Below are 19,883 nucleotides of genomic sequence, written 5' to 3'. Positions count from 1 at the left end.
CAGAGCCCTCTGCCGCCCGCGCGGGGGAAGGCGCGGGGTGAGGCCGCAGCGGCCTGAGCATCTGCAGCCTCGCGGAGACCCGAGGTCTGAGGATCCGAGCCCACCGGGACGCTATCTGCAGATCGCGTGGAGCTCAGGTGAGCAGGGAGGGTCTTAAGGTGTCAGAGAGACATAGATGCCTTTCTCAGGACACAGAGCCGCCCTGCCCGACCTCAGTTTCCACGGTGTGCAATGGAGAGGGGTATTCCTAAATCACAGCTGGAGTTGGGGGCTCCTACTCTTTGTGCCCCCGCCCTACTTGCTCATGATCAGAGCCGTGGGGGGCGGGGCGGGGGATAGGGGAAGAGGCAGGCTCTTTCCCAGAAAGAATTGAGCATCAGGAATCTTAGTCTATCTTGCTTGACCTCTTAGGATCGGTCATCCAGGATCTTGTTGCCTCCGAGGGGTCCCCCCATGCTGGGTTGGGATTGAGTGGTGACCTCGTGAAGGGGGGCCTGATCTGACTGGATGCAGGGAGGTACAAGGGAGGGGACAGATGTCAGGGTGGGGCTTGTGGATTTCCGTCACCCAGTAGCAGCAGGCAGGGTCTAGAGACCTGGTTGAAATCCTGCACACTTGATGTAGCCTGAAGGGGCCAGAGTTTCCCCTTGGCTCTCAGGCACTTTATCCCCAAGCCTGTAGCTCTTGAGGCCACTGTGGTGGGAGAGGGGGCCGTGTGGCTAGGTCTGGGCTGGGTTTTCCGTCTTTAAGAGTCCTGCCTTTGTCAGACTTTGTGACCTTGGCCCTTTCCTGGGCCTGGTTCTTCCTCTGTGACGCTGGAAACTTCCTCCAGGGCCACCTGGAGACAGGGACAGAATAAAATGGGACACCAAGATGCCTTGGGAAGGAAGGGCAGGCCAGTCCAATCATGGTCCCTCTGCGTCTTCACAAGGGCTTTTACACGTCAGTCTGCCACCTTGCCCAAGAGCTTGGATAAATCTTAGCAACTGGCCTGTCTCTACTCTTTCCTCATTATCCAAAGGAAGGCTCGGATGATTCTACAGCAGGGGAATGGTGCATGCCTGTAATCCCAGCACTCAAGAGGATGAGGCAGAAGGATTGATGAGTTTGAGGCCAGCCTAAGCTACAGTGTGAGACCCTGTCACAAAACAAACAAACAAAGGAAAAATAACCCAAACAAACAAGGGCCGGAACTATAGCTCTGTTAGTAGAGTGCTGGCTTAACTTACACAAAGCCCTGGGCTCTCTCTCCAATACTGCGGAAAGCAGCAGGTGTGGTGCTGCGCACCTGTATTGCTAGCCTCCCGGGGGTGGAGGCAGGAGCTCCAGATCATTCTGGACTGCAGAGCAAGTTCGAGGCTAGCCTGAGCTACGTGAGATCATGTCTCAAAGGAAAACAACCAAGAACAGTTAGAATAGGCTGTGCATAGCGGCACAGGCCTTTAACTCCAGCACTGTGGAGGCACAAGCAGGCAAGTCTCTCCGACTTGTTTCCATAGTGCATTTCAGGCCAGCCAGGGTTACATAGTGAGACCCTGTCTCAAAAGACCAATACTCACACACACACCACCCCTACCACAAACAACAGCCAAAAAAGTAAAAACGAAAGACTCTCTTTGGCTAGAGGAAGAAGGAATGGAAAACTCTTTTACATTTACTCTAAACCAGGCACCACGGGGGGGGTGGGGGTGGGGGGGCGCTTTTCTTGGCCCCGGTCCTCCTTCATGACCACAGGAGACAGAATATTATCTATACTTTGTAGTTGAAGAGGTAGCAGCCCAGAGAGGTTTAGACAGTGACTAAAGGTCACACAGCCTAGATGGAGCAGAGCTAAGAGCCCAACCCAGGCAGCCTGACTGCAAAGCTGCTTTCTGCTCCCCCTGCAGCCCTGGACTCTTTCACTCTCTTTCTCTGGCTTCATTCCACCCAGCTGTACCTGGGGCTAGAAACGTTGTAGACAGTTAAGTGCCCGATCAGCCTTGGTAGGCTGCCAGGGCTGTGACCCTCTTGGGTCAGGTCCGAAGTGTTTATATGACATGGTCCTGCCTCCTCTACCTCACGTCTCTCCCCATCCATCCATCTTAAGCCCGGGACTCTACCGGGGTGGCTCACGCCTACCTCTCGTCTTCCAAGCTGGCGATACTGACATTGGAGAAGAAGGTCTCCCCACCAGGGCAAGGATGGAACATTCGCAGAGCTAGCCATGACACTGATAAACACCAGTGTGTCACACTGGCGCGGCGGCTCCCTGGCTAGCCAAGGGTACTTGTTCAAGTTCTCAGTCTTGGAGCTGCTGCCTACCAGGTAGATCTGGGGGCACCTCCACAACGGCCCCACTGGGTGTGCGACCTGTTTTCCATCCCTCCAGAGGCTCGATGCCCTAACATAGCTGTCGTTGACCATCCATCCCAGAGGGCACTGGGGCTGCCCTTCCAGGCAGAGGAAAAGCTGCTGCATGCCCCCACTTGGCTTCAGAGATCTTTCCCATCCCTAAGCCCCTTTGAGAAAATTCTGTCTTCGAGGTCTTTATTAACAGGTTCTATTGTGTCTTTTTTTTTTTTTCCTTTTAAACATTTTAATTTATTGAGGTGTGACATGTGTGTGTATATATGGGCACATGCCTGTGGCAGTCAGAGACAGCTCTCTGGCAGCAGGCGCTTTTATCTGCTGAGGGACCTCCCTGGCTGTACTTCCCCCCCCACCACCACCACCACCACAACAGCAGTACAGGCAGGACCGGCCTCCCGGGCCACTGAGTTGCTCCTGCAGTGTGTTCCTTCTCCTGGTACAACGGAGCCCAGGACCATGCAATAGGAAAGTGTCCAGAGCTCCGTACCAGGGACCCCTGAACCTTAGAGCATTGTGTCCTCCATGGCTGTGTCTGACCCTGCTCTCCCCCAGGCTAAGATGATGATTGGTGATGGGGCGGGCAACTTTGATTGTCACCCCATTCCCCAAGGTCCCCCTTTTCTTCTTAGTGATGTGCACAGAACCCATCCAGTCCCTTGGGGAAGCTAGAGATTACATCTTCCGCTAATGCCCAAAGCAAGAGGCATACCTGCTGAGTGGCCTCAACCTTTCCACCTGGAAAATGGCCTGATTGTAGGCTTATGGATCACATCTCTCTTTCCATCTGTCCATTTTCTGTCTTCATCTCTCCCTCTCTCCCGTCTCTTTACTCACTCTGTGTCTCTCTTTCTGTATCTGTCTATCTCTGGGTCTCTCTCTCTCTCCCTCCCTCCCTCTATAGCTTTATCTTTGTCTCTATGTCTATTTCTCCATGTGTTTTTGTGTCTTTCTGTCTTTGATTTCTCTGTATCTTTCTGCTTGTATCTCACTCTCTCTCCATCTCTGTCTGTTTCCTCGCCTCCCCCAGACAGAGTTTCTTTGTGTAGCCCTGGCTGTTCTGGAACTCGCTCTGTCGACCAGGTGAACTCACAGAGATCCACCTGCTTCTGCCTCCCGAGTGTTGGGATAAAAGGTGTGTGCCACCGTGACCTGGCAGGTCTTTCTTTCTTTTTTTTTTTTTTTAATCTGTCTTTCTCTCCTCTTTCTGTCTTTCTGTCTTTACCTTTGTCTCTTTCCCCTCTCCCTCCCCTCTGTCTCTCTTGGTTGTTTGGTCCCTCCCTCTCCCCCCCCCTTCCGCCATCTTTCTCTCTCTCCTTTTTGTCTCTTTCTGCCTTTTTCTCTTTCTTTTTCTCTTTCCTCCAACGATGCAAGGCCCAGGACTGGGAGACTTTGCTTGTTCCCGGGGGAGTGACTGCTGTGAGGGACACCAGGCTGGTCGATCTCCCTTGTCTACTGTTGAGTGGTGTGTTGATCCAGCCTGCCAGTCTTGGTGGCCAGCGTGGATGAGCCCTGTTTTCGCACAGTTCCTCTACCAGAGGCAGGCCACAGACTTTGCAGACCCGCCTAGCTCGCCTGCTTCATGCTGGGCGCCCCTGTGTAAACAGCAGGGAGCCACTGTTCGGCTCAGCCTTGCCGAGACATTATATTAGTGACCAGAAGCCTAAAAGCTTGGTCCTCCTTCTGTTCCCCAGTAGTCCTGTGGAAGACACACGGATGGAACAGATCTCAAAATGGGGCCCTATCACTAGTGTTGTTTTTACTGTAAATATTGGTTCTCAGCCTGTGGGTCTACACCCCTTTGGGTGTTGAATGACCCATCACAGGGGTCCCATAAGACCATCAGATAACACAGATATTTACATTACAATTAATAACAGCAGCAAAATTACAGTTGTGAAGTAGCCACAAAAATAATTTTGTGGTAGAGGGGTCACCACAGCATGAGGAACTGCGTTAAAGGGTCATGGTATTAGGAAGGTTGTGAACCTGTGGTTTACAGGGATTCACTACATAGCTCCAGCTGGCTTTGAACTCACAGAGTCTGCCTCCCAAGTGCTGGGCTTAAAGGTATTTGTCACCATATTCAGCAAGTGGTTGTTGTTTAAAGATTTGTTTTTGCCAGGTGTAATGGCACACACTTTAAATCCTGGTACTCAGGTGGCAGAGGCAGGCAGATCTATGTGAGTTCGATACCAGCTAAGGTCACACGCTGAGACCCAGTATCAAAAAAATATTTTTTTGCTTTGTTTTTTTATTCTTAAGTTTGTGCATATATGTTATGTGACCACATGAGTGCAGGTGCCCTCGGAGACGAGAGAAAGTGTCTGAGTCCCTGGGGCTGGAGTTGCAGGCAACTGGAGGTGTCAGGACTTGAACTCAGATCTTCTGCAGGAGCAGTGCAAACCCTTAACCACTAAGCCATCTCTCCAGCCCCTCATCACTGTTTTGTCTTTTTCCTTCTTCATCCTAGAGATTGAACTCTACCACTGAGCTGCAACCACAGCTCCAGGTTTATTTATTTACTTATTTATTTGTGTTGGGATGGATTTTTTGGTATATTTTGTGGGACCGAATGTTGGGAAAGGGTCTCTCTCTATCTTTATGTAGCCTTAGCCCTGGCTATCCTAGAACTCACACTGTAGACCAGGCTGGCCTTGAAGGCAGAGATCTGCCTGCCTCTGCCTCCTGAGTGCTGGGATTAAAGGTGTGCACTACCACCCCCGGCCTAAGAAAGAGTCTTAAAGGTCTGGCCTCAAATTCACTATGTAGACGAAGCTGGCCTTGAACTCCTAACCCTCCTGCCACAGGTGTGTTCTAACATGTTCAATTTCTCACTTCCTAAGTAGTTTCGGCACAGGATCTTGTTAAGTTGCCCGGGTGAGTGTGTGGGACTCCCTATGTAGCCCAGGCTGGCCTGGAATGGATAGTCCTGCTATTTTGGTTTTCTGGTTGCTGGGATTGCAGATGTCTGCACCATACATGTGCAGTGTGCGATTTAGTTTATAAGCTTGTGGCTCGGTGGTTTGGTTGGACTGATAGACAGGTCTGCAGACAGCTGTAACGTTTGGCTGTGTTACAATGAGCATGTTTTTGCCTTTTAAAAATTTTATTTACTTTTATTTATTTTTTGTATGTGCATTGGTATTTTGCCTGCATGTATGTCTGTGTGAGAGTGCCAAATCTTGGAGTTACAGACAGTTATGAGCTGCCATGTAGGTGCTGGGATGTGAACCTGGATCCTCTGGAAGAGGAATCAGTGCCCTTAACCACTGAGCCATCTCTCCAGCCCTGCGTTCGTTTGTTTATTTATTTGTTGATTTATTGATTGATTGATTGATTGAGACAGGGTTTCACTGTGTAGCCCTGGCTGTCCTGGAACTCACTCTGTAGACCAGGCTGGCCTCGAACTCACAGAGATCCGCCTGCCTCTGCCTCCCAAGTGCTGGGATTAAATTGGCCTGAATTTACAACAACTCTCCCACTAACTTCTAGGGAGGGAAAAAGAACTGGAGGCTGAGTTCAATCAAGGTATCAGGCAGTTTTTTGTTACTGTAACGAAATACCAAGACTTCTAACATTATAAAGAAAAAAAAAGGCATCGGCTAGGAGTGCAGGTCAGTTGGTTGAATGCTTGTCTGAGATGCATCAAGCTAGGGTTCCCGTTCCCAGCACCACCTAAAGCCATTGTTGTGGTGAACACCTACAATCCTAGCACTCAAGAGAGAGAAGTAAGAGGATTGTCACCAGTTTGAGGCTAGCCTGGGCTATGTAGTGAGTTCCAGATTCAGACTACCTGGGACTAAAATAAGATAGGGTTTTTTTTAAGTTTCTTTCTTTCCTTCTCCTCAGTGTGTGTGTGTGTGTGTGTGTGTGTGTACACATGTGTGTGCTCAAGCACTCTCAAGCATGATGGAGAGGGGTTCACACTTGGAGGTCAGAGAACAACCTCTGTGGAGTCGTGTTCTCTTCTGCCTCTATGTGGGTTCTGTAATCAAGCTCAAATTTCCAGGCTTGAGAGGCAGCCCTCACCAGCTGACCCATCTTGCTACTCAAAGAAGGGGGAATTTTTTCCCCACGCTCTTTTTGTTTGTTTGTTGGTTGGTTGGTTTTGGTTTTTTGAGACAGGCTTTCTCTGTCTAGACTTGACTATTCTGGGCTCGCTTTGTAGACCAGGCTGGCCTTGAACTCACAGAGATCCGCCTGCCTCTGTCTCCCGAGTGCTGGGATTAAAAGCATGCGCCACCACTGGCCGGCTTTTCCCCCCACCCTCTTAATACTGTTAGCATGTGATTTTGGTGACTGAAAACTGTAATTCGGGGAAACAAATCATATTCAAGCCCAACAGCCAACAATGGCCAAAGACTTGGTCAACAATGCCTGCATAATACAACCTCTACTAAAACCACTGTACAAGCTGGCCAGTGGCCCATGCCTGTAATCCTAGCACTCTGAGAGACAGAGGCAGGTGGATCTCTGTGAGTTCGAGGCTAGCCTGGTCTACAAAGTGAGTCTAGGACAGTCAAAGACCCTGTCTTGGGAAAAAAAAATGCTTGCCTATGTGTAGGAAACCCTTAGTTCCATCACTGGCATTGCATGAACTGGGTGTGGTGGTGCCTGTTCTGTGATCCCAGCACTGGGAGGAGGAGAGGTCAAGATCCGGAGTTCCAGGCCATATACCCTGTCTCAAAAAAAAAAAAAAAAAAAAAAAAAAGAGAGAGAGAGAGAGAATAAAGCAAACAGGCACAAGCACTCAGGAGGCAGAGGCAGGTGCACCTCTGTGGGTTTGAGACCAGCCGGGGCTATATGGTAACTCGCCAGAATCTTTTTTTCCGTTTGTTCTGCTTTAAAAAGAAATGAAGAGGGAAGGAAGGTGTGATGGGGCCAAGTCAGTGATGGGGCATTGGTGTGCACCACCATGCTCAGCTCTTTTTCCTTTAAAAAAAATTTTTTTTTTTTTTGCTGGGTGTGGTGGCGCATGCCTTCAATCCCAGCACTCGGGAGGCAGAGGCAGGCGGATCGCTGTGAGTTCGAAGCCAGCCTGGTCTACAAAGTGAGTCCAGGACAGCCAAGGATACACAGAGAGACCTCTGCCTCCTGAGTGCTAGGATTAAAGGCATGCGCCACCACTGCCTGGCTTGTCCTTAAAAAAAAATTTTTTTTTTTTTTATTTTGTGTGTGTGTGTCTGTTTATCTGTGTATGTGTATGTGTTTGGAGTGTGTGTGTTTGTGTGTCTGTGTGTCTGTGTGTGTGTGTGTGTGTGTGTGTGTGTGGTGTTGGGGATAAGCACTCTACATGGTAAATACTTGTTCTATTTCTAAGCCTTCCTTCCAATGTCTTGGAATAGCACACAAGCTTCTGAGCTCCCCTCTCAGCTTTCCCCAGGGTCTGGTAGCAACAGATAGGTCAAAAGTGTGCAGGTGGGTGTTTAGTCAGCAAAAAGATGAAGAAATGGAAGACTGAGTAAGCTGCATGCGGCTCAGATGCTTTCAGGTCTAGTATTCAGGAAGTAGAGGCGAGAGGCTTCTGAGTCCAAGGTCACCCTTGGTTATGTAGTGAGTTCCAGGCTAGACCTGGCTACATGAGACCAGCCAAGAAACAGAGAAAGAAAAGAGGGAGAGAGGAAGCTGGGCAGTAAGATGTCCTCTCACTGGGTAAAGGCCCTTGTCTCTGCCTGCGTTTAAACCCTGGACCCCACAGTGGAAGGAGAGAGCTGACTCCCAAAAGTTGTCATCTGACTTCCTTACACACACTATGACACCAAGCGTGCACACACATACAATAATAATAATAGTAATAATAATAATAATTTAAACGGAAGAATAGGTAAACATAGACATAGAAATATGGATTAACATGGAAACAAACTGACTCATAGGAGATTTGGTGGATGAATGGATAGATGGCGAGATGAAGCCAGTTAAGGTGCCACACACCTGTAATTCCAGCAGCCAGGAGGCTTAGGAAGGGGAGAGACAGACAGACAGACTAGGACAAAGAGAGAGGAGAATGAGTATGGCCAGCTGGGCGTGGTGGCGCACACCTTTAATCCCAGCACTTGGGAGGTAGAGACAGGCAGATCGCTGTGAGTTCGAGGCCAGCCTGGTGTACAAAGTGAGTCCAGGACAGCCAGGGCTACACACACACACACACACACACAGAGAGAGAGAGAGAGAGAGAGAGAGAGAGAGAGAGAGAGAGAGAGAGAGAGAGAGAGAGAGAGAGAGAGAGAGAAAGAGAGAATGAGTATGGCTAATAGCCAAGTTGGATGGATAGTTGGGTAGGTGGATGGATGGAGAGATGATGGCTGTAGACAAACAACAGAAGGACAGACACATTGATAACTGGAGGATGGACGGATAAGTAGGTAAGGGACCGTATGGGTGGATGACAGACCCCCCCCACCCCCTCTCCTGCTCTTCCTTCTTTGCCTCCTCAGCCATCTTCCCCTCTCAGAGCCCAGAGATCAGTGTTCTCAGCAAGGACAAGAGGAGCATACATGGAGCAGCCACAGTATAAAGCATGAGAACGATAGAGTTGTGATTTGTATAGCAGTAGTTTTGTTGTTATTGCTGTTCTTAGACAGGAGTCTCACCGTGTAGCCCCCAGCTCACATCCCTCCTGCCTCAGTGTCCCAAGTGAGGGAATTAGCGTTCCATTACTCTTGGTTCGAGACTACAGAGTCTCATGTAGCCCAGGCTGGCCTCGAACTCACAGAGATCCACTTGCCTCTGCCTCCCAGGAACAGTTAGATATTTCTGTTATGAAAATTAATCCAATCTGACTTCCTTTCTTTAATGCGTTTGCGTTTATCACTGTATGGAGGTCGGGACAAGCGGCAGGAGTCAGTTCTCTGCTTCTACCATGTGGGCCCTGGGGATTGAACTCTGGCTGGCAAGCAAGAGCCTTTACCTGCTGAGCCATCTCACTGGCCCACGTTTACCAATGGCATTTAGACTCCTACAGAAGATCAAAGCTCACACCTAGACAAGGAAGTGGCTTCCTTCCTCCATACCAGTTAGTCACACATTTACGTTTTCCTTTGTCTCTGTTTCTCTCTGTCTCTGTCTCTCCCTCCCACTTCCTGCCCTTCTCTTGTTTTTTGTTTTTGTTTTTGTTTTTTAAACAGATTCTCACCCCTAGTCCCAGTTGGCTTGGAACTCACTGTGTAGCTTAGACTGGCCCCCAACTCATAGCAATCCTCCCGCTTCAGCCTCCTGAGTGCTGACATTAGAAGTATGAGCCTTTACAGCCTGAGTCTTTCTAGGTAGAAAAGGCCATGTTTTTTTTTGTTGTTGTTGTTGTTGTTGGTTTTTGTTTTGTTTTGTTTTTTGTTTTTTGCTGGACACTGGTGGCTCACACCTTTAATCCCAGCACTCAGGAGGCAGAGGCAGGTGGATCTGAGTTTGAGGCCAGCCTGGTCTACAAAGTGAGTCCAGGACAGCCAAAGCAACACAGATTAACCCTGTCTTGAAAAACCAAACCAAACCAAACCAAACCGAAACAAAAGTCCCTTTTCTTTTTGATAAAACCTTAAGCTGTATTTATTCATGTGTGTGTATGTGTATAGGTGCCTGAAGTCGGGGGACAACTTTTAGGAATTTGTCCTCTGCTTCCGCCATGTGGGTTCTGGGGATCAAACTCAGATCTTCTTCAGGTTTGGCAGCAAGCACCTTTGCTCCCCCATCCCCTTTGTAATTTTAAAAAATTTAACCCATTTTTCTTTCCTTTTTAAAATTTACTTTTATTTTATATGCATTGGTATTTTGTCTTCATGCCTATCTGTGTAAGGGTGCCAGATCCTCTGGAACTGGAGTTAGAGACAGTTGTGCGCTGCCATGTGGGTGCTGGGCATTGAACCTGGGTCCTCTGGAAGAGCAGACAGTGCTCTTAACCACTGAGCCGTCTCTCCAGCCCCCTTACCCCACTTTTCTTCCTTCCTTCCTTCCTTTCTTTCGTTCTTTTTTTTTTTTTTTTTTTTTTGGTTTTTCGAGACAGGGTTTCTCTGTGTAGCCTCGGCTGTCCTGGACTCGTTTTGTAGACCAGGCTGGCCTCGAACTCACAGAGATCCGCCTGTCTTTGCCTCCCGAGTGCTAGAATGAAAGGCATGTGCCATCATGCCCAGCTTAACCCACTTTTCTATAGTACTTGGTGTACTCAAAGTTGTGCAACCATTTCCACTATCAAATTCAACCAGTTTCATCACTGCAAAAGGAAACCCACAACCGAGCCCTATGCCAGCTGTGGTGGCGACTTGCTGCGATGTTCAGCGCACAAGAGGTAGAGGTCGGAGCCAGCAGGTGGTGGCACATACCTTTTATCCCAGCGCTGGGGAGGCAGAAGTAACCGAATCTCTGCCTTCAAGGCCAGCCTGGTCTACAGAGCGTGTTCCAGGACAGGCAGGGCTACACAGAGAAACCCTGTCCCGAAACGGGAAAAAAGAATGAGGTGGAGGTGGGGGAATCAAAAGTCCAGTTATTAGTACATTCTAGTTCAGCCTGGTCTACAAGAGAGCGTGTCTAAAAAAACCAAAACAAACAAAAACCCTGCCCACCGGAAAGAAACAAAGGAAAGCGAATGCTACTTATATATTCAGCTTCTCATTACCCTCTTTATAGCTCCTGTTTGCTTGTTTCTTTGTTGGTTTGCTTTGTCAACGCACAGTTTCTCTGTGTAGCCCTAGCTATCCTGGAATTCACTCTGTAGACCAGGCTGGCCTCGAACTCACAGCAATCTACCTGCCTCCTGAGTGGGATTACAGGCATGTGCCACCATGCCCAGCAACTCTATCACTGGTAGTCTTTAAAGTTTAACTGTGGTTGGCCAATTAGCATGTTTAGATACACATTCCAAAAATGTAGATTCTTAGTCCTGAGGCAGCTGTATAAACTATGTATTTCTCTCTCTCTCCTTCTTTCCTCTTTTCCTCTCCTCTCCTCTTCTCTTCTCTCTCTCTGTGTAGATTGATAAGTAGAAAGATAATAGATGGGTTAGTATATTTATAGATAAATGATTGGATGACATATACATGGGTGGGTATTAGAATTGGTGGATGGGGCCAGGTGTTGTTAATCCCAGCACTCAAGAGGCAAAGGTAGGCAGATCTCTGTGAGTTCGAAGCCAGCCTGGTCTATACAGTGAGTTCCAGGCCAGTCAGGGCTACACAGTGAGTCCTTGCCTAAAGCAAAAAACAAAACAAAAGAGTAGATAGGTGACCGGATAGATGAAGTGATAGTTGTAGCCACCTGGGCAGAGTCTAGAGTGGCTTTAGAGACAGGGCTGTGGACATGTCCAGAACTGGATTATTATTATTATTTTTAAAGATTTATTTATTTATTATGTACACAATGTTGTGTCTTCATGTACAACTGCATACCAGAAGAGGGCACCAGATCTCATTATAGATGGTTGTGAGCCACCATGTGGTTGCTGGGAATTGAACTCAGGACCTTTGGAAGAGCAGACAGTGCTCTTAACCTCTGAGCCATCTCTCCAGCCCCAGAACTGGATTCTTTTAATTTTGTTCACTGAGATAAGAAGGCCCCATCCACTGTGGGTGACTCCATTCCCTAGCTGGGATCCTAGACTGCGTAAGTGGAGAAAGGTCTCCTAGCAGCGGCAAATTGCATGCTTTCTGCTTCCTGATGGAGGGTGTGGCCAGATGCTTCACACTCCTGCTGCCTTTGAAGTACGCTCCAGAGTAAACACTTTCTCCCTTAATTCACGTTTGTCGGAGTATGTTATTACAGCAACAGGAAAAGTAACTAAGATACAGGTGAATGGGTAGATAAGCGACGGAGAGATTGATCAGTGGATGAATGGATGGACGGATGGGTAGACAGTAGGTGATACATGGATAAACAGATGACGAATGGGTGGATGGGTGGGTAGATAGACGATGAGTGGACAGATGGATGATGGTACATGGACAGACAACTAAATACATGACGGATGGACAGATGAGGTGCACATAGAAAATGGGTAAGATGGATAATGGACGAGCAGATGGCAGATGTATAGATGGACGGATGATGAACACATGGTGGACACGTGGACAATAGGTGAATGGATGGACGCAACATAGCTAGCAGATAAATGTGGCACAAACTCATCTCTTCACCAAATACATAGTCTATGTGTGTGTGTGTGTGTGTGTGTGTGTGTGTGTGTGTGTGTGTGTGTCTGTGGTGTTGTTTTGTTTTGGAGACAGCCTCTCAGTGTGTAGTTCTGACTGTCCTGGAGCTCACTATGTAGACCAGGCTGACAGAGATCCTCTTTTATTTATTTATTTATTTATTTATTTATTTATTTATACATATTCTGCTCGCGTGTGTACCTGCTTGTCCAGAAGAGGGCACCAGATCTCATTGTAGATGGTTGTGAGCCACCATGTGGTTGCTGGGAATTGAACTCAGGACCTTTAGAAGAACAGACAGTACTCTTAACCTCTGAGCCATCTCCCCAGCCCCGACAGAGATCCTCTTGCCTCTGCCTTCAGAGTGCTGGGATTAAAGATGTGCACCACCGCATCTGGCCACGTGTGCTCTTGAGAGGAAGTGTGGAACTGTAGAGAAGAACAAGTTTTGGTTCTGCCAAGGAATTTGCCATCTAGTGGGAAAGAGAGGCCACGCACCCTCTGGGAATGCCAGGCAGAAGAAAGCCCTAGGTAGCAGTGACAGGAACTGGGCTGTGTGGGGAAGAAGAGCCTTAACTTCAGTGTGAGCGGTCTAGAGGCAAGCCTAGGAGGCTGAGGCAGAGCCACAAAGGACTCTGGGAAAAACTGGGTCTCCACACCCAGTCAGGATCTAATCGTGCAACCTCAGTGGACCGTGAACCAGATTTATTTATTTAAGAGGTTATGATCCCTGGGCATCGGGTACTAGAGGGCAAATGAGAAAGGCAACAAGAGGTGAACCAGGCCAGCTTACACCATGCCACCTGGAAGAGGCATCATGTCATGTCCTATCATGCCACCGAGGACAAATCAAAGGTTTGGGGCATTCTTCCATTTGTTCCACATTACAGTGTTTGTTTTTGTTTTGACTTTTTTTTTTTTTTTCAGTTTTTTGAGACAGGGTCTCTCTGTGTAGCCTTGGCTGTCCTGGACTCACTTTGTAGACCAGGCTGGCCTTGAACTCACAGCGATCCACCTGCCTCTGCCTCCCGAGTGCTGGGATTAAAGGCTTGCGCCACCACCACTCCTCGGCTTTGTTTTGACTTTTTTAAAAAATTATTTTATTTATTTGTGTGTGTGTGTGTGTGTGTGTGTGTGTGTGTGTGTGTGTGTGTGTGTGAAAGCATGTGCCAACAGTGTGTATGGGTGAAGGTTAGGTAACAACTTGTGGGAAGTGGTTTTCTTCTTCCACGTGTGGGTTCCAAGGCATGACAGCAAGCAGCTTTATCCACTGAGCCATCTCATGGTTTTATTTTGGAGGGATAGGATCTCACTATGTAGCCCAGGCTAGCCCCAAACTTGCTATGTAGCCAAGCATGACTTTGGACTCTGATCGTCTGGCTCTATCTTCCCAGTGCCGAGATTACAGACATGTAATACCATACCTGAATTATGTGGTGCTGGGGACTGAGTCTATAGCTTCCTACTGTCTGGACAAGTTCTCTACCAACTAAACTACAGACCCTGCCTTGGTCTGGAACTTTGTTTCTTTTTTCAAAACAGGGTTTCTCTGTGTAGCCCTAGCTATCCTGGATCTCGCTCTGTAGACCAGACTGGCCTTGAACTCAAGATCTGCCTGCCTCTGCCTCCCTAGTGCTGGGCTTAAGGTGTGTGCCACCATCACCTGGAGGTCTGGAACTTTCTCTGTAGACTAAGTTGGCCTTTAAATTTTATGATCTTCTTGTCTCTGCTTCCATAGCACTGGGGATTTTATAGGCTAGCCTATCTTTCTATTTATTGCTGGTTTCGCCAAAGGTTTCCTCGGGACCTAAGGAATAAAACTGAGGTGCAAAAATGAGGCTATTTGAAGAGCAATTGATGGTCGGGGTGTGTGATGAAATAGAGCCACCCACGATCCTTCTACCAGACTCAGGCACAGCTACTCTTTTCCCTGGGGGATAGGAGGCCTGAGGGACCCCGCTAGGAGAGCTAGGGGCACTCAAGGCATTTTTAAAACCAACATCTGGACATCTAGATCAGGCTTTGACATTTGATTGTACATTCATTCCTGTGTGGTGTGCCTCAGACAAGGGTTTTTTTGTTCTTTGTGCACTGCTGGGGATGGAACCTTGTGAAGGCTAGGTAAGCACTCTACCACTGAGCCATCCCTAGCTGATGCCTCAGAAAAGGACTTTGACTTGTTCCGTTAGGTAGCTACTGTGAATGCCCAGCCTGGTGTCCGTCCTTTAAAAATCAGAAACAGGCCAGGCAGTGGTGGTGCACGCCTTTAATCCCAGCACCCGGGGGGGGGGGGAGGGGGGAGGGGACAGAGGCAGGCAGATCTCTGAGTTCGAGGCCAGCCTGGTCTACAGTGTGAGTTCCAGGACAGCCAAGGCTACACAGAGAAACCCTGTCTGCGGTGGGGGAGGATCAGGAACAGGCTGGGCAGTGATAGCACATACCCTTAATCCTAGCAGTGGGGAGGTAGATCTCTCAGTTCCAGGACAGCCAGAACTACATAGAGAAACCCTGTCTTGAAAAAAAAAACAAAAAGAAAAAGGAAAGAAGGAAGGGGGGGGGGGGGAAAGGCAGGAACAGAGGTAGACTTCAGGGCTTCAGGGTCAGGGAGAAAACCTCCTGAGCAGAAAGATTGCCTGAGGACAGGGAGTTGCTCTAGAGAGGGTGAACTCCCTTCTGAACTTTGCTATACAGGTATAGGGCAATCATAAGAGGATCTGGGTGTAATCTTGTATTGGGGGTCAACCACACAGGACCCTGGAGGAGTGAAACAGCAGGTGAGAGATAGGCTGAGTGCACTATGGAGTAGAGAATGGCTTGAACTTTTGATATTTCACTCGTTCATTCATTTATGTACTACTGTTTATGTGTCTGGGAACGCATTGCTACGTGCACGTGTAGAGTTCAAAGATCAAGTTAAAGAAGTCAAGTATATAGTGTTCCATCATGTGGGTCCTGGGGCTAGAAGTCATGTACTCAGGCACGGCCGCAAATGCCTCTACCAGCTAGCCATCTATCTTGTTGCCTCGAACTTTTGATCTTTTTGCCTCTACCTCCTGTGGTGCCGATGATCGAACCCAGGGCTCCGTGCTTGTCAGGCTAGCACTGGACCGAGTTGCAGCCCCAGCCCCAGCCAGCATTTTCTGAGACCTGAGAAGTAGAGACTAAAAAGTGCTTGCAACAGAAAGAATACGGCTGCACCGCCAAAGGCCCAGGACCAGAGGTTTCACACCTGGCTCACTGCTTATGCTAATTTAAACCCAACCTGCCATCCAAGACCACGCCCACCACATGGGCCTATCAGGAGGGCGGGGGCGTGGCCACGGTAATTAGGCTCCAAGGGCTGAGCAGCTCCCCGGAGCGCAGTAGAGTTGGCGACTAGGGTGACCATGGCGGGCGCGCTGGCGGATCTAGCCCTAAACTTGCAGGTACCTCGGGTCGTCCCCAGCCCAGATTCGGACTCGGATACAGACTTAGAGGATCCGAGTCCCCGGCGCAGCGCGGGTGGCCTGCATCGATCACAGGTCATCCACAGCGGACACTTCATGGTGTCCTCGCCGCATAGCGACTCGCTGACCCGGCGACGCGACCAAGAGGGGCCCGTGGGGCTTGCCGACTTCGGCCCGCGCAGCATCGATCCGACACTCACCCGCCTTTTCGAGTGCTTGAGCCTCGCTTACAGGTGAGGGTGGACGGCGGGGGGGACGGGCGGGAGCCCGAGTCCCAGCTTTCCATGGTGGGACCGAGCACTGGGACTCTGGTCCCAAACAGCTATGGAGGGGTCTCTGGACACAACTTAGGCATCATCTCTCTCCCCGAGTCCCGAGCCAGTTCACTGACCCTCGTGAATCTTGTGCGTCCCATCACCTGCTCGTGACACTCCTGCCCTCCATCTCCGCAGGGTCTCTTGCAGTTGCGCCCCTCTCTCACGTTCTTCTGCTTCTGCCCTTAAGAAATGCCAGGTGTACCTCCCACTCCCCAAACTGTAAACCATCCCGTCCACTCCCTCCATTCGTGTGAGTGCCGCACTGTTTCGTCCATCCCCAGTAGTCCCCCCACCCAGATCCCACTGTTTCCTTACAATGGGCAGTTCTCCCGTGGTCGCCCTCATAGCCAGTGTCAGTTTATATGGAAACAGTTCCTTGCCCACTTCCTGATTGCCCGGACACCATTTGTTTGGTTTGATTTTGTTTGGTGAGTGAAATTCAGGCTGGCACAGAGCTAGATAGCCCAGGCTGGACTCCTATCTCAGCCTCCCAAATTCCGGGATTACAGGCATGAGCCTAATTTAGAACGCTATGTAAAAGTTGGCGGGAAGATGGTGCCCCGGACCTGCCCAGAGCCAGCAGGGGGTGCTGCAGTCCGCCCTAGGTCCGGCATAACTGTGGAGGGGTTGTAACACAGCCAGGAACCCCCTTGCTAAGGTTCACAGCTCCAGAGCCGCACCCAGCTCCAGCCCTACCTACTTGTCCCAGAGGAGGGAGCGAACTGGGGTCCTGGCCCAGTGCCCTGGAGCAAAGTTCCCGGGAGCAAAGGGACCAGGATAAATTATCAACCGAAAACAGTAGGAGAGAAAGGAGGAGATCGGCTGGCCTTGAACTTTCCTCTCCGCAAATATCACTCTTCTTCAGCGAGCCTCCTCCTCTTAGTAGAACCCCTGGCTGTAGACAGGCACCTGTAGCCCGACAGGGGACCTAGAGCAGGCGTGGGAATTGCAGAAAAGCCTACCTTGTGGCGAAGAACAGAGCGACCCCATTGGCTGGAGGCAGTGTAACCTTGGCCCATATGTTCTGGCCTCCAGCCCGGGTCATGTTGCAATCTGATAGTTCAGGGCACTGAGACTGATGTGGAAAGTTCAAATTCCCTGTCCCCTTCCCCCCTCCCCCCACCCTTGGACATCAGGAGACTGCTCGGGAAGGGAGCATCTAAGGTCTCAGAACACCAGATGCCACTCACACTGGGATAGTGTTTTAGTTATCAAAGACTTCCAATTATTGTGGCTACGCAGAAGAAAGGAGATCTCCCTCCCTCCCTCCCTTCCTTCCTTCCTCCGTCCCTCTCTCTCTCTCTCTCTCTCTCTCTCTCTCTCTCTCTCTCTCTCACACACACACACACACACACACACACACACACACACACTGTAGACCTAGCTAGCTTGGAGTAATTCATACCAATTTTACTCCAGCCTCCCCAAGTACTGGCATTACAGGCATAAGCCACAAAAAAGCCTAGGGTTCCCAGGTTCCCCCCCTACACACAAAAGGTCTCCCATTTCCCAACTACTCCCAACTCAGCCTTCCTGCTTTGTCTGCGCAACATTCCACTTGGGCTGGCTTAGTGGGCCTCCCTGTTCAGACCGTGGTTGGACAGAAGGGGAGAGGTTATAGGGAGGGACGGAAGACACTCGCAAAACTGCTCTCTTTAGAGGCTGATTGAGGCCAAATAACTGCAGTGGTAGGGCAGCGAGGGTGGAGAGTACTGTGTCTCCTGCCCCATGCCCAAGAGCCTGGACATTTAAATCTCTTAAGTGGGGTTCTGAGCACCAAGGATGAGAGTGGCCAACTACATAGGAGTCTATAGTTTTTGCGTCCTTGGTAAAGGAGAAAACATAAAATATGGTCTGGAAGATGACTCTGCTAGCAAGGGTGATTGCTGTCCAGTCTGGGGACCTGAGTTTGATTCTTGGGGCACACATACAAGTGGCCGGAGAGGATTGACTCCACGGAGTTGCCTCTCCTCCGACCTCCATGTGCCACACACGTGCACCCCTCCCAATAATTAACAAAAACAAAGACAAAAGCAAACACCCCACGCTTGCACTCATAAACTATGTTTGTGGTTGAGCATGCCTGGAGTCCCAGAACTCAGGTTGAGGGTGGGACGGTCAAGAAGGTTAGGATTAATTCTCTGCTGCATAGGAATTCAAGGTTTTGAGGCCAGCCTGAGAGACACGAGATTCTGTCTCAAACAGAGAAACAAACAAATTCATGCTCAGACTGGAAGCCTTCCGAAGACCCCGGTGATAAAGGTTCTGTGAAGCCAAGGGGATTTCAGTGGGTGAGCATCTCCAGAGTGCGGCTAGAAAGGTGGGGGTGGGGCAACCAGGCAGGGGGTCCAGTGGTGGGTGGAACTGGTCAGTCAGACTGGGAGAAGAACAGCGTGAAGACAGCCTACAGCCGCCTGGCTGCCTGGCCGCCTCACCCTTGCCAAGGAGCACACTGTGTTCCCTGGTTCTGTGGGTGAAAGCCCCAGGGAGGACAGCTGTAAAAGTTCCAAGAAGGCACTTGTCTAGGGAGTGGTGTCACAGACTTGTCATCCCAGCACTCTGCAGGCTGAGGCAGGAGAATGAGGATCCAAACCATCCTGGACTACATAGCAAAGCCCTGTGTTAAACAAACTGACAAAAAAAAAAAAAAAAAAAGAAAGAAAGAAAGAAAGAGGGACTGAGGAAATACCTCTGTAAAGTGTTTGCCTTGCAAGCTTGAGGACATAACTTCAAACCCCAGAACCATCAGAAAAAAAAAAAGTCAGGTTTGCTGGTGTGCACTGGTGATTCCACAGCTGAAGACAGGACAGATGCCTGCGGCTCACTGGCCGGCCGGCTTAGCTTACTTGTGGCAAGTTCCAGGCCAGCGAAAGACTGTCTCAAAAACCAAGGTAGATAGCATCTGAGGAACCCTATCTGAGTTTGCCCTCTGGTCTCAACAAGCATATGTGTCTTTCTCCCTCCCTCCCTCCCTCCCTCCCTCCCTTCCTCCTTCCTTTCCTCCCACCTCTCTGAGGTTTTCTCTTTCTCCCTTTGCTCAAAGCTTTCGAACTTTGGCCCTAGACGTTTTACACCAAACCAGACTCTTCCTTTTGCATGCAATCAACCAAATCCTTTCCCCTTGGCTTAGCTAGCATCACAAGCTAGTATCAGCCTAGGCTACCAACCCTCTGAGGGAGCCAGAGGAGGGACTGCAGAAGGCTGGGGTAGGACTTTGGGTGAGCAGAACCTAATGGTTGCTGGGATACAGACAGGGGTCACAAACTCAGGAGTGTCCCCCATTCATCCCACCCCACCCCCACCCCACACACGCACAAAAAGCTGGCCCAGGAAGGACCAGCCACCTAATCATGTTGCCTTACCAGACAGATGGTATTTATCTAGCTATGGGAGGCAAGGAGCCAGCCATCAGGCTAGGGTGGCCTCTTTGGGTAATGAAGCCTGTTGTCTTCTGGGATGGCAGCCCCTGCCACCCTGCATCCCACACCCTGGCAGCCACCATTAGCCCAAAGCAAATACTGGAGCCTGGAGACCAGAAAGGAGAAGACATCCAGTGACCCATACGCTCAAGGTAGCACAGGAAGAGAGAAACGGAAGAATCAGATGGGCACCTACCCACCCCTACCCAGTAACGTGAG

General features: G+C 49.7%; 1 protein-coding gene across 8 annotated transcripts in view; it reads left to right on the top strand.

Moving 5' to 3' along the window:
- Positions 1–19,883, top strand: part of Mlxipl (MLX interacting protein like) — a 47,177-nt gene continuing 27,294 nt past the window's right edge. For 4 of the 8 annotated variants that reach the window (XM_051161328.1, XM_051161324.1, XM_051161327.1 and 1 more), the window contains exon 1: positions 15,830–16,161. In XM_051161328.1, coding sequence (XP_051017285.1) covers positions 15,869–16,161 — 293 coding nt within the window. In that variant the 5' untranslated portion in view covers positions 15,830–15,868. Of the gene's footprint in view, positions 138–15,826; positions 16,162–19,883 lie in introns of those variants that run through there. The other 4 variants (XM_051161330.1, XM_051161331.1, XM_051161329.1 and 1 more) reach the window with 4 other exon arrangements.

The sequence above is a fragment of the Acomys russatus genome, chromosome 19, assembly GCF_903995435.1.
Source record: "Acomys russatus chromosome 19, mAcoRus1.1, whole genome shotgun sequence".
Taxonomy (NCBI): domain Eukaryota; kingdom Metazoa; phylum Chordata; class Mammalia; order Rodentia; family Muridae; genus Acomys; species Acomys russatus.
Note: the sequence above shows the minus strand (reverse complement) of the source record. Positions and strands in the feature narration are given on the sequence as shown.